The following is a 14359-nucleotide window of genomic DNA, read 5'->3' on the forward strand; positions in this document are numbered from 1 at the left end:
CTTCACTGTACGCGATTGTATAGAAAAAGGGCAACAAAGTAGGCGCGAAGGCTCCTATCTGTCAAACAGGTTGCATCACGATCTCATAGTAGGCGAGTTCGTTCCCATAGGAATTGTCTCACGCCGGTTCCAACTGGAAAGCCCGAAGAATGAGAATCCGTTTTCGGCGATTCCTCTTTCGACCCGAAATTCTACACGAAGTTTGCGCAATTGCAACCGGACAAAAAAATCGCCTTTTTTCGCCATATCATTGCGGCGTTTCCCGTAGGAAACGCCAATAAACTTTGCGCGGGAAACGACTCGAACCAAGGTTATTAAAATTTTAAAATATTCTTGTTGCTTTGGATTGGGGTTTTTTTTTTCGTTAAGACGCGCACACAATTGCACGTGATTCGCGCGCGTAGAATTGCGCTAGTGTGCGTGAGAATCGCAAAATTACGCCGGCTTTTCGTAACCGAGTGCGAGATTAGCAATTCCGATGGGTTTTTTTCTCCGCAATTGCCTTTCTTATTAGATTCCGAAATAGAATAGTCGAAATAGGCGCGCGTGTGAATTGCACTTGTGTGAGTGAGTGGTGCCGGAAAGATTTTCCACTTCCGCAAACAAATTTCGCACCGCACACACAGCTACACGATACGAAATGATATTTTCGCGTTTCTTCGTTTTTGCGAAGCAAGCGGCCCAAAGAAACGCTTCTTCTTACTGCGCGCCTTTTTCTTTTTTCGGCCGAAAAACCAGTTCTGAACGTGTCCAAACTTGTTCTTGCCTGTCGGGAACGCGCGCGCGCGTTTGTTGCTGTTGCTACGCAACAGAATCGCTGACGCAGTAGGCATTTTTTTGGGATTTTGAGCAATTGACAGGTTGCCGGGGGATGCATTTTCGCCATAATACCTTTGTTTTTCGACATTGTTTTCGTCTGACAAATCACCTTTGAGGAATTTGTTTTCGACACAATTGAAGCGGCCAAATAAAAACATTGCCGACGACTTCGTCGTCGTCGTCTTCGTTAGCTTAATGACTTTACCTAATGTTCCTCGGGGTTTTTATCGACTTCGCGAGGCAGTCAAAACATTGAAAGGTTATGTTTTTGTTTTTCATCACCCCTTTTGCGCTCAGATTTCATAATAAGATTATTTTTCTCCAAGCTATTTTGCGATCGCAGCAACCTACGCAAACAAAGGAATTTCCTTAACTTAAAACTAACCTACTAGATCGACCGCTTGCTGGAGCAAAACCGGATGCCGATCGTAGTAGGCGGCACGAACTACTACATCGAGAGCGTCCTGTGGCAGGTTCTGGTCGGGACCGGAATCCGCGAGGAACGCACCCGTCGGCGAACAACCTCCTCCTCCTCGTCGCAAGAAGAAGACGCGAAGCGTCCGAAGCTGTCATCGAGGTTGGAAGAAAGCGAAAGTGGTGGAAACAGGGAAAGTGCGAAAGAAGATGATGCGAAGAAAGTGGTGGGAAGTGAGAATGAAAGTGGTGAACAAGTGGAGAAGATCGCAGCAAGCGGCGACGACGCCGACGAAGAAGAGTCGGAGCTGGTCGCGCGAGTGTTGCCAATGGCAACCGAACAGCTGGAGCAGCTGGAGTCGCCGGTTTTGCACCGCGTGCTGCGACGCGTCGATCCCGTTAGCGCGGACCGGCTACACCCGAACAACAAGCGGAAGATTGTAAGGTGAGTTCTTCGTTGACGTTTGTTGAATGTTATGAAAATCAACCTTGAGGATGACCAGATCGAAACGTCGGCAACTTTCTTTTGTTGTGGTTCTTCAACCAAAAAGCGGCAGAACTTTCTCACACGGAGAAAAAAGAGTTCTTAAAATCGTGAACAAGCGTTCATGAAAATGGGAACCTCGAACAAAGTGTTCAAATTCCATGGTACGATTTTGAAAAACGTACCATGAAATTTGAACACTTTGTTCGTGGTTCTCATTTTCATGAACGCTTGTTCACGATTTTGGGAACTCTTTTTTCTCCGTGCAACAGGGCGTATTGAAGGTAGAGAGGGAGCGCGGCACGCCAGCCGCAATAATAATTACAATTGTGCAACTCTGTGAAGGGTGAAAAATTGAAATCATCATCCATCCTTTCGTTTTTCACCGTCACGAAGGGGGTCGGCGCAGTCAAGTGTGGCTGACCGCAGAGCGATATACAGCACAACAACAACAAAAACAACAGGTTACAGGAACAGGTCCAGGAGTCTAGACTGGCAAATGGGTGCACCAGACGGACTTTGAGCGCAACAGGTGGTTTAGTAGTTGCATAAATTTGTCTGGAAATTTACAAAAATACACCAAAAAAAAAATACAAAAATACACCAAAAAAATACAAAAATTACAAAAATTACAAAAATTACAAAAATTACAAAAATTACAAAAATTACAAAAATTACAAAAATTACAAAAATTACAAAAATTACAAAAATTACAAAAATTACAAAAATTACAAAAATTACAAAAATTACAAAAATTACAAAAATTACAAAAATTACAAAAATTACAAAAATTACAAAAATTACAAAAATTACAAAAATTACAAAAATTACAAAAATTACAAAAATTACAAAAATTACAAAAATTACAAAAATTACAAAAATTACAAAAATTACAAAAATTACAAAAATTACAAAAATTACAAAAATTACAAAAATTACAAAAATTACAAAAATTACAAAAATTACAAAAATTACAAAAATTACAAAAATTACAAAAATTACAAAAATTATAAAAATTACAAAAATTACAAAAATTTCAAAAATTACAAAAATTACAAAAATTGCAAAAATTACAAAAATTACAAAAATTACAAAAATTTCAAAAATTACAAAAATTACAAAAATTACAAAAATTACAAAAATTACAAAAATTACAAGAATTACAAAAATTACAAAAATTACAAAAATTACAAAAATTACAAAAATTACAAAAATTACAAAAATTACAAAAATTACAAAAATTACAAAAATTACAAAAATTACAAAAATTACAAAAAATTACAAAAATTACAAAAATTACAATAATTACAAAAATTACAAAAATTACAAAAATTACAAAAATTACAAAAATTACAAAAATTTCAAAAATTACAAAAATTACAAAAATTACAAAAATTACAAAAATTACAAAAATTACAAAAATTACAAAAATTACAAAAATTACAAAAATTACAAAAATTACAAAAATTACAAAAATTACAAAAATTACAAAAATTACAAAAATTACAAAAATTACAAAAATTACAAAAATTACAAAAATTACAAAAATTACAAAAATTACAAAAATTACAAAAATTACAAAAATTACAAAAATTACAAAAATTACAAAAATGACAAAAATTACAAAAATGACAAAAATTACAAAAATTATAATAAATTACAAAAATTACAAAAAATTACAAAAATTACAAAAATTACAAAAAAATACAAAAATTACAAAAATTACAAAAATTACAAAAATTACAAAAATTACAAAAATTACAAAAATTACAAAAATTACAAAAATTACAAAAATTACAAAAATTACAAAAATTACAAAAATTACAAAAATACAAAAATTACAAAAATTACAAAAATTACAAAAATTACAAAAATTACAAAAATTACAAAAATTACAAAAATTACAAAAATTACAAAAATTACAAAAATTACAAAAATTACAAAAATTACAAAAATTACAAAAATTACAAAAATTACAAAAATTACAAAAATTACAAAAATTACAAAAATACAAAAATTACAAAAATTACAAAAATTACAAAAATTACAAAAATTACAAAAATTACAAAAATTACAAAAATTACAAAAATTACAAAAATTACAAAAATTACAAAAATTACAAAAATTACAAAAATTACAAAAATTACAAAAATTACAAAAATTACAAAAATTACAAAAATTACAAAAATTACAAAAATTACAAAAAATACAAAAATTACAAAAATTACAAAAATTACAAAAATTACAAAAATTACAAAAATTACAAAAATTACAAAAATTACAAAAATTACAAAAATTACAAAAATTACAAAAATTACAAAAATTACAAAAATTACAAAAATTACAAAAATACAAAAAATACAAAAATTACAAAAATTACAAAAATTACAAAAATTACAAAAATTACAAAAATTACAAAAATTACAAAAATTACAAAAATTACAAAAATTACAAAAATTACAAAAATTACAAAAAATACACAAATTACAAAAAATACACAAATTACAAAAAAATCTAAAATTATCATATTATCAATGTGACGTAAACACCGCTAGGCTGAATTTAGTCCTTTTAGGATGTTTATCTAGTTTTTCAGTTCTATGGTTTGAAAATCAACGAAAATGCATTGGAAGTAGAACCCTAACTAGTGATTTTTTTATTATGATGCAATGTGACGTAAGCGCCTATGGAAAGCATGATTTAATTTTGGTCTAGAATCTAGAAGTGATTCGAATGATGTTGAAGCTAAATTTGGTTTGAAACTAATTTTTTGACAAATTTGAATAAAAGAAATTTTTTTGTAAATTTAAGAAGCTGTCAAATTAAATTTTAATTAATTTGAAACAATTCAGAGACAACATCAAATAAAATGAAAATGAATATTTTTTTAAATTACAAAAATTACAAAAATTACAAAAATTACAAAAATTACAAAAATTACAAAAATTACAAAAAATACAAAAAATACAAAAATTACAAAAATTACAAAAATTACAAAAATTTACAAAAATTACAAAAATTACAAAAAATTACAAAAATTACAAAAATTAATAGACGACAGCTTGCTCTTGCAGCGGTCGGACGTAAACACTAGCCTGTGCTGATCTTCTTTGTTCTTTTTCTCCCCTGCCGGGGCCGTGCCGTTCGAAATGTCGAAATATCGCCGGAACGCGATCGTAATCGACTACAACGTCTTGCCGGTAAGACCGGACATCGAATCCGTTTCAAAGTTCATCGCCAATGACCTTCAACTGGATTTGAAACGAGTTAAAAACCTACAACTCAACAATTCCCGAAACCACGTCATCATCGAGCTGGGATCGCCGGAGGAAGCTTCGGACCTAGCCGAACGCCATAACCTCAAACACAAGGTAGGGTGCAGAGGCAAATTGTTCCGGATACCTATTTTCCTGGAGGACAATTCCATCCAAGTCCGCGTCCACGATTTGCCGCCGCACATGCCGAACGAAATAATCGCCACCCATCTCGAGGCCTACGGGGAAGTCAACTCCATTCGGAGAGAAGTCTGGCGAGAATATTTTCCAGGCATTCCGAACGGAGTTCGAGTTGTCCGGATGGTTCTGGAGAAGCCAATTCCTTCCTTTATAAAGGTAGAGGAAGAAGTTGGCTACATTTTGTACAACCAGCAAGTTAAAACTTGCCGCCATTGTGCGAAACCACTTCACCACGGGAAGAAGTGTGACGAAAATTTTGCGTTAACCCCAACAACAACAACAACAACACCACCAGCAGCACAACTACTAGCACCAACACTACCAGCATTATCACCACCAGCAACAGCAATAGAAAAAGAAATAGCACCAGAAAAAACACTGCCTGAAATAGAACCACCAACAACAACAACATTCTTGCCATCGACCTCGGTCAAAAATCACCAAATAACACCTTCAGATCAGACAATGGATATTTCTCCAGAGGACGACGACGACAACAAAACAGCAAAAACGGTGAAACCCAAGAGAAGATCGCGAAGAAAAAAGCCCTGGGATCCTCACTGGAATCATCTATATGACGACTGGTAGAAGATCGCGCGATTAATTCATCTATTTGATTTTTTCACGACTAATAAAACTATATTTTATAAAAAAAAAAAAAAAATTTAAGAAGCTGTCGAATTAAATTTTAATTAATTTGAAACAATTCAGAGACAACATCAAATAAAATGAAAATGAATATTTTTTGCAATTCCTTCGTGAAACTACTTACTTTTCCTGTCATTCTTGAACGACGAAATAGCCTACTTTTCTGTACCAAAAATAGCAAAATCGAATAGCTACACTTTTCAAAATAAATGCTGAAAGTTCTACTTTTCAGCACTGAAATGGGTGCTGAAAAGTTGAACTTTTCAGCACTTGTTTCGAAAAGTAACACTTTTCAACATTTTTTTGATTTAAACGATTTATTGACAAAATATATGAAAATTAGATTTAAAATTTCACAAAATGGGTGTTTTTCGAAATTGCAAAAAATGTTGTATGGAACTCGTTGCAAAACTTGATTTTTTCAGCACTCTTCGTATTTATCCAACTCGGTGAACCTCGTTGGATAAATGTACGACTCGTGCTGAAAAAATCCTCTTTTTGCAACTTGTTGCATAAACTACTATTTTTAAATTACAAAAATTACAAAAATTACAAAAATTACAAAAATTACAAAAAATACAAAAAATACAAAAATTACAAAAATTACAAAAATTACAAAAATTTACAAAAATTACAAAAATTACAAAAAATTACAAAAATTACAAAAATTACAAAAAATATAAAAATCATACTATATAGTGATAACTTTTTTTACTATGCAATGTGACGTAAGCGCCTATGGAAAGAATGATTTAATTTTTGTCTAGAATCTAGAAGTGATTCGAATGATGTTGAAGCTAAATTTGGTTTGAAACTGATTTTTTGACAAATTTGGATAAAAGAATAGTTTGAAATAAATTGAAGATATTTTTTTTTGTAAATTTAAGAAGCTGTCAAATTAAATTTTAATTAATTTGAAACAATTCAGAGACAACATCAAATAAAATGAAAATAAATAATTTTTTAAGCTGAAAGCAATAAAGCATAACTCTGCACCACGACAGCATAAATACTCAGTTAAAAATTATGCGAAACTCGTGCAAGAACTGCACGCTAACCGAAGAAACAGACTTTAATTGCTAGCCAAGGACTCTCTCACTCTCTCTTGAGGAAAAATGGAAAAGTTGGCATGACTACCAAGTTGTGGCAGCTGAAGTTGAGTTGTGAGACTTATCACATGCAAAGCACTTCCTTCCTTCCTCTCGAGGAACTGACCGTGGCTAACTAATGGGGTTCTAAAAGGGTGGGGCACATCAACACAAAAATAGCCTCTTACAATGTTGCAAGCAAAACCAGACGGGAAGATGCGGAGTGCTCCCTAATTAGCAATCAGCACAGTTTTCACGCTCGCAGTTTGCATGAGTTGGTAGTCGGCACATAATTTAATGGGGTCCTAAAGTGTTTGAAAAAAAAAAAAAAAAAAAAAACACTGCGCGCCACGAAGACTGCATGAATTATGAAAGACTTTTAATTAAAGTTAATCAAGTTTTTAAGGTCTCTGGCTGTCTTCCCTGCGATATGCAACGTAGCGCTTCAAGAGTTGTAGGCAGGCTTGACGCGGATAAAAATTTATATTAATGCCACGGCGGTTAAAAATTTATGCTCATGTGAAACCGATCTCACCGACTTGCTGGACCTTCCTCCTTAACGCCCTCATCATGGTAAAGGTGAGGAGTCGAAGTAATAGGCTGTGCTCGTGAGTACTTTAGCAACTTGAGAATTCATTTTTAATCACCACTTAAAAATATCAACTTATTTGGGAATACCGTGGAGATTTTCCCTTATCCTCTTAATAAAGTGGAACGTCACACGAAATAACTGCAATAACATGCCAAGATAAGCATATTTTCCGCCAACCCTCTCAAAAGGAATCCTTCTTCTCCACCCTCTCAATAATCATCCCATTAGCAAACTAACACTGCAGTTTGCACACTTAAGTCGGCATCTTTCTTGACGACAACGAAAAACTCACGTCGCATCGCAACGTCAAAGAGCAGAAAAGCAAGCCAAAAACTTCCTACCAAGTTCTTAGTTCTATGGCACCTTAAAAAAAATTGCCAAGAATGTCTAGAAAAGGTGGTCGACGATTTCTTTATTGTTTTCTTGCTCCCTCACACAGACTCTGCGAGAAATTTCATCTGACAAACCACTTTCAAATTCATAACATTTAGCTGCCAGCGCAGTGTTTGCCGTGTTCTTGTTTTGCTCTTTTTGTTGTTGTTGTTATTCTCTCTTTCACTGCATGCAAACTGCACATCAAGTTGCGAACCTGAACAGTGGTTGAAAGTGTCGAAAAATGCGGTCAAAATTGTTGCTTTGCAATTTTTAAATGATTTCCAACGTCTATTTTATGGTTTATCATAACCAGGTAGTGATTTTGCAGCACTTTTTCAAATGGAGAAAATAGCTCTGTTGGTTAAGTCGCCGGTACCGAATGTCAATCCCTGTGTTCTGGGTTCGAAACCAGCCCCCAAAAAACATTTTTTTCGTTAAGTCAACTTTCGCTACAATTTAAGAACACTTTTGAGAGGTTTCAAGCTCAATCGCGACCTTCACGCCGGCGACCCAGGTTCGAATCCCGTCGCAAGCATTTTTTTTGCAAAAAACCTTTTTTTCTCCAACTATCTAACGCAGTGGGGCCATCGCCATCGCATCGCAGACTCCGACGACGACGGTTCTTCCTCCCCCGCGCTGAGGGGTGAGAAACGAACTAAAAAAACGCCGTTCACAACGCCACTAAAGTCATTTCTCCGGACTTTGAGATATTCAGCGAGACACCGGTTCTAGCGCTCTTTGGAGTGCAAGCAGCGGCAGACGGCGACGATCTTCTTCCATTATTTTTGCTGGGTGTTTGCTGGATTGAGGAGGGGGTAAAGTGACGTAAGCGACGATTAAAAGTCTCAAAAAAATTTTTTTTTCAATTAATTTTCTAAAAATTCTAAAATTAAGCTTAAATAATTTAAATGAAATAAAAATAAATGAGTTTTATTTATTTTATTTATAAGATTATTTAATGATTTAAAATAGAGTTTCATTTAATATTTTCATTTTGTTTAGAAAATTAATGGATTTGAAAAAATAAATTTAATTTATATCTAAAAAAATTATCAAACAAAAAAAATTATTACAAATAAATCGAATAAATAAAACAAATTCAAATTAGTTTTAATGAAATTCATAATTTATTTTTTAAAAAGAAAAATTACAAAATATTTTTCTAAAATATAAATAAAACTCAAAAACAGAAATAGTGTCGCTTACGTCACATTTCAGAATCAGAGTCGCGCTTGACGGTGTAGATTCCGGAAGAATCTGCTAATGTTTTCTAGTGTTTCTGGTGGAAAGCTTTCGCGAAAGAAAGAGAGGTCTCAGACCGGGGCAGGGTTAATAGCATTTCCCTTTTATTTCGAGCATATCTTTGCTTTGTGCAATAAGAGCAACCCGGGAGGATTTTAGAAAAATAAGTGAAACTATACAAAATTAGAATTTAATCAAATAGAACAGAGTCATGACTGAAAAAAACTTTTAACTGGTTGAATTTTTCTAAACCTCTAAACCTTTAACGTTTTAATTTTTTACCTTTTTTAATTTTTGACTTTTAAACTTTTAAACTTTTTTAATCTTTGACTTTTTGACTTTTTAACTTTTAAACTTTTGAACTTTTCAACTTTTTAACTTTTTAACTTTTTTATTTTTTTACTCTTTTACGCTACTTTTTTACTGTTTTACTGTTTTACTTTTTAACTTTTTAACTTTTTTACTTTTTTACTTTTTACTTTTTTACTTTTTTACTTTTTTACTTTTTTACTTTTTTACTTTTTAACTTTTTTACTTTTTCACTTGTTGACTTCTTGACTGTTTTACTTTTTAACTTTTTAACCTTTTAACTTTTTTACTTTTTAACTTTTTAACTTTTTAACTTTTTAACTTTTTAACTTTTTAACTTTTTAACTTTTTAACTTTTTAACTTTTTAACTTTTTAACTTTTTAACTTTTTAACTTTTTAACTTTTCAGCTTTTTAACTTTTTAACTTTTTAACTTTTTGATTTTTTAACTTTTTAACTTTTAATTCTTTAACTTTTTAACTTTTTAACTTTTTAACTTTTTAACTTTTTAACTTTTTAACTTTTTAACTTTTTAACTTTTTAACTTTTTAACTTTTTAACTTTTTAACTTTTTAACTTTTTAACTTTTTAACTTTTTAACTTTTTAACTTTTTAACTTTTTAACTTTTTAACTTTTTAACTTTTTAACTTTTTAACTTTTTAACTTTTTAACTTTTTAACTTTTTAACTTTTTGACTTTTTTACTTTTTTACTTTTTCACTTTTTTACTTTTTTACTTTTTTACTTTTTTACTTTTTTACTTTTTTACTTTTTACTTTTTTACTTTTTTACTTTTTTACTTTTTTACTTTTTTACTTTTTTACTTTTTTACTTTTTTACTTTTTTACTTTTTTACTTTTTTACTTTTTTACTTTTTTACTTTTTCACTTTTTTACTTTTTTACTTTTTTACTTTTTTACTTTTTTACTTTTTTACTTTTTTACTTTTTTACTTTTTAACTTTTTTACTTTTTACTTTTTTACTTTTTTACTTTTTTACTTTTTTACTTTTTTACTTTTTTACTTTTTTACTTTTTTACTTTTTTACTTTTTTACTTTTTTACTTTTTTACTTTTTACTTTTTTACTTTTTTACTTTTTTACTTTTTTACTTTTTTACTTTTTTACTTTTTTACTTTTTTACTTTTTTACTTTTTTACTTTTTTACTTTTTTACTTTTTTACTTTTTTACTTTTTTACTTTTTAACTTTTTAACTTTTTAACTTTTAACTTTTTAACTTTTTTACTTTTTGACTTCTTGACTGTTTTACTTTTTTACTTTTTTACTTCTTGACTGTTTTAGTTTTTACTTTTTTAATTTTTTTTTTACTTTTTTTTACTTTTTTTCTTTTTTATTTTTCTACCTTTTTACTTTTTCTTTTTTACTTTTTTACATTTTTATTTATTTTTTACTTTTTACTTTTTATCTTTTTTACTTTTATTTTTTTTCTCTTTTTAACTTTTTACCTTTTAAACGTTTTAGTTTTTGAACTTTTTTACTTTTCATCTGTTTTATTTTTTTACTTTTTACTTTTTTACTGTTTTACTGTTTTACTGTTTTACTTTTTGACTTTTAGACTTTTTGGCTTTTTGACTTTTTTGCTTTTTTACATTTTTATTGTTTTACTGTTTTACTGTTTTACTTTTTAACTTTTTAATTTTTACTTCATAACTTTTTTACTCTTTTCCTTTTTTTATTTTTTTTATTTTTTTTTTACTTTTTTACTTTTTTTCTTTTTTTCTTTTTAACCTTTTTACTTTTTCCTTTTTTACGTTTATTTTACTTTTTTAAACTTTTTCTTTTTTAATTTTTTAGTTTTTTTCTTTTTACTGTGTCCTTTTTTACTTTTTAACTATTTAAATTTTAACTTTTTTTTTCTTTTCAACCTTTTGACTTTTTCTTTTTTTGTTTTTTTACTTCTTAACTTTTTATCTTTTCTTCTTTTTAACTTTTTAACATTTTTACTGTTTTACTTTTTTGCTCTTTTTACTTTTTTAGGCTGCTGCAAATATTTTTCTAAGTTTATGTCCCCCCCCCTTCAAAATTGGCCTGAAAAATCAGGGGGCACACATTTTTTTTTCCAAAAAACTTCAAAATTTTAATGAGAATCAAAGTTTAACCAACTGAAAATCAGTTAAAATTCATTTTCCCGCGTTTATAATCATATTTAGCATGTTTGAACTCCTTTGAAAACACTTTAAATTTTCATGAAATACCAATGTACAGTCCCACAAAAAAAAAGTTGTTTTGGTGAAAAAAAAATCCGTCAATACCTCGATATTTTAAAAAACTAATGATTGGAAAGCAACTGTACGCCTGTAAAAAGCATTTTTAAACACTTTTTTCGTCCAAATGTTAAAACCTAGGCTTGTAATTTCAATTTTTATATTTTTTTTATTTTTTTGCCCCCCCCCCCTCGACTTTGGTCAGAGGGACATAAACTTTGAAAAATATTTGCAACGGCCTTACTGTTTTTACTTTTTTTCACTTTTTATATTTTATCTTGTTTACTTTTTTACCTTTTTACTTTTTACTGTGTGCTTTTTTTCTTTTTAACTTTTTTTTTAACCTTTTACTTTTTCCTTTGTTGCTTTTTTACTTCTTAATTTTTTATCTTTTCTACTTTTTTACTTTTTTAATTTTTTACTGTTTTACTTTGTTTACTTTTTTACTTTTTGACTTCTTGAATTTTTTACTTTTTGGCTTTTTTTACTGTTTTACTTTTGTACATTTTTACTTTTTTACGTTTTAACATTTTTACTTTTTTACTTTTCTACATTCTTACTTTTTAACTTTTTAACTTTTTTGCTTCTTTACTTTTTTCTTTTTGACTTTTTAACTTTTTTACTTTTTTAATTTTTTACTTTTTACTTTTTTACTATTTTACTTTCTTACTTTTTTACTATTTTACTTTTTTTTACTTTTTTAATTTTTAACTTTTTTACTTTTTACTTTTATACTTTTTTACTTTTTCACTTTTTTATTTTTTACTTCTTTTTTACTTAAAAAAAAATATACGAAAACATAATAAAAAACAAAAAGCTTAAATAAAGTATTCAAAAATCATACGAAAACATAATAAAAAACGTAAACAGCAAAAATAAAATAGAAAATTTTGAAGAAGAAAAACAAGTAAAAAAATTAAAAGTTAAAAAAGTTAAAAATTTAAAAACCTAAAAAATAAAAAAAAGTAAAAATAAAGAAGTAAAAAATAAAAAAAAAATTAAAAAAATTAAGTAGTATGTTTTTTATTTTTAATTTTTTTTATTTTTTAATTTTTTACTTTTCTACTTCTTTTTTTTACTTTTTTTATTTTTTTAATTTTTTTAATTTTTTAATTTTTCTATTTTATTTTTGCTGTTTACTTTTTTATTTTGTTTTCGTATGATTTTTGAATACTTAATTTCAGCTTTTTGTTTTTTTATTATGTTTTCGTAGATTTTTTTTTCAAATTATGTTTTTTTTTACTTTTCACTTGTTACATTTTTTTTAGTTTTTACTTTTTAGTTATTTTAATTTCCTTCTTCATAGCAAACAAAAAATGACAAATTCCCTTCAAACCACCCACAAAGACGTTGTCATTGTCGTCTGAGCGAGACCCACCAAAGCCGCCAAGTAGTAGGCCGTGTGACAATGTTAAGGGAGAACCCAGCCAGCCGTCGTAACAAATATTTATTAATGTCAATCATAATTCCCTTTGCCCCGTCTCACCCCGCCTACTCTTGCAAAGTCTGGGTATTTTTTTTCTTCTCGAGTGTGTGTGTGTGTGTGTTTTTGTATGTAAACAGTTAATTACCGGCCGACAGACTGTCTCGCCCTCCTTTGCGTCACTGTCACCAAGCTGTCAAAGAATGTTAAGACAAAGAGGATGAAGAAGCAAAAGCTTTTTTTTTTTTGCTTGAAAAGTTTGCGAAACTTGGATTTTCTTAAGAGTTAATACGGTCGTCTACCTTATTATTTTTTTTGTTATAAATTTTTTTTTTACGATTTTTACGATTCGTAAAATTGAGCAATGAGCGATCCAAATAGAATTTACCAAAAAAAAAAATCGAAGCAATTAGCTCGCGCTTGGAGCTATAAAGATCGTATCAAACCGATATCCACCTGCTGCTTAGTTCGGCTTGGTTCGGCTCGACTCGGCCTACTCCGATTCTTTTCCAAACAAAACGAAATAAAATAATTTAAAAAAAAACACGAGTAATTAATCCGTCCGGCTCACCATAAATCAGGGTTCGTCACCTGACCACCATCTTTTTTAGTAATATTTTGAAAAAAAAAACACATTTTTTAAGTTCAATTTTCTTCGTAACACTATTTCCTTCTTTCCTAACTAATTTATTACTGCTTTGCCGATCCCGGTGCAGTTTTAGTTAACGAAAAAGCACTGCTCACCTGATAACACGTTTAGAGCGCTTCTAATTTTTGGATCAGCTCTCGAAATTTTAAAGGGGTCGATTCCGTAACCGTAGTTTTACAACCCGGCAATTAAACACCAATATTTTTTATTTTAACTTTCGGGGGAGCGAATCCCCTAACGGACGCGTGCTGCTCCCGAGCGAAGGGAAGAACAAAGGTGATAAATTAATTAACCTGTTTTATTTTACGTATTTTTTCCAAGGGAGAGAAAGGGGGGTGCTTCTCTGGAGGCGGTGTTTGTTATTGGAGTGGCAAATCATTAATTTTAGATTTTCGGACATGGGCACGGTCGGTGGTCAACCCTATTATTCATTCATCATCCCGGTACGAGAATCGAACTCACGACCTCTGGATTAGAAACCCAGCACGCCGCTAGTCGAAACCCATCCCCTACCGGTCAGTATTCCCAGTGAGCATATTTACTCTTTTAAGGGATCTGACTTGCCGAGCCAGACAGGAATCGAACCCATCACCTTCCGCTTACAAGGCGAAACCCGTAACCTCACGGCCACGGAAGC

At 30.1% G+C, this 14359-nt stretch overlaps 1 protein-coding gene across 5 annotated transcripts in view; it reads left to right on the forward strand.

Moving 5' to 3' along the window:
• The window catches only part of LOC120422065 (tRNA dimethylallyltransferase), a 246745-nt gene that overhangs the window by 49992 nt on the left and 182394 nt on the right, over positions 1 to 14359 (forward strand). For all 5 annotated transcript variants that reach the window (XM_052706665.1, XM_052706666.1, XM_052706667.1 and 2 more), the window contains exon 3: positions 1212 to 1678. In XM_052706665.1, coding sequence (XP_052562625.1) covers positions 1212 to 1678 — 467 coding nt within the window. The remainder of the gene's footprint in view (positions 1 to 1211; positions 1679 to 14359) is intronic.

Source organism: Culex pipiens, chromosome 1 (genome assembly GCF_016801865.2).
Source record: "Culex pipiens pallens isolate TS chromosome 1, TS_CPP_V2, whole genome shotgun sequence".
In the NCBI taxonomy this organism is placed as follows: Eukaryota; Metazoa; Arthropoda; class Insecta; order Diptera; family Culicidae; genus Culex; species Culex pipiens.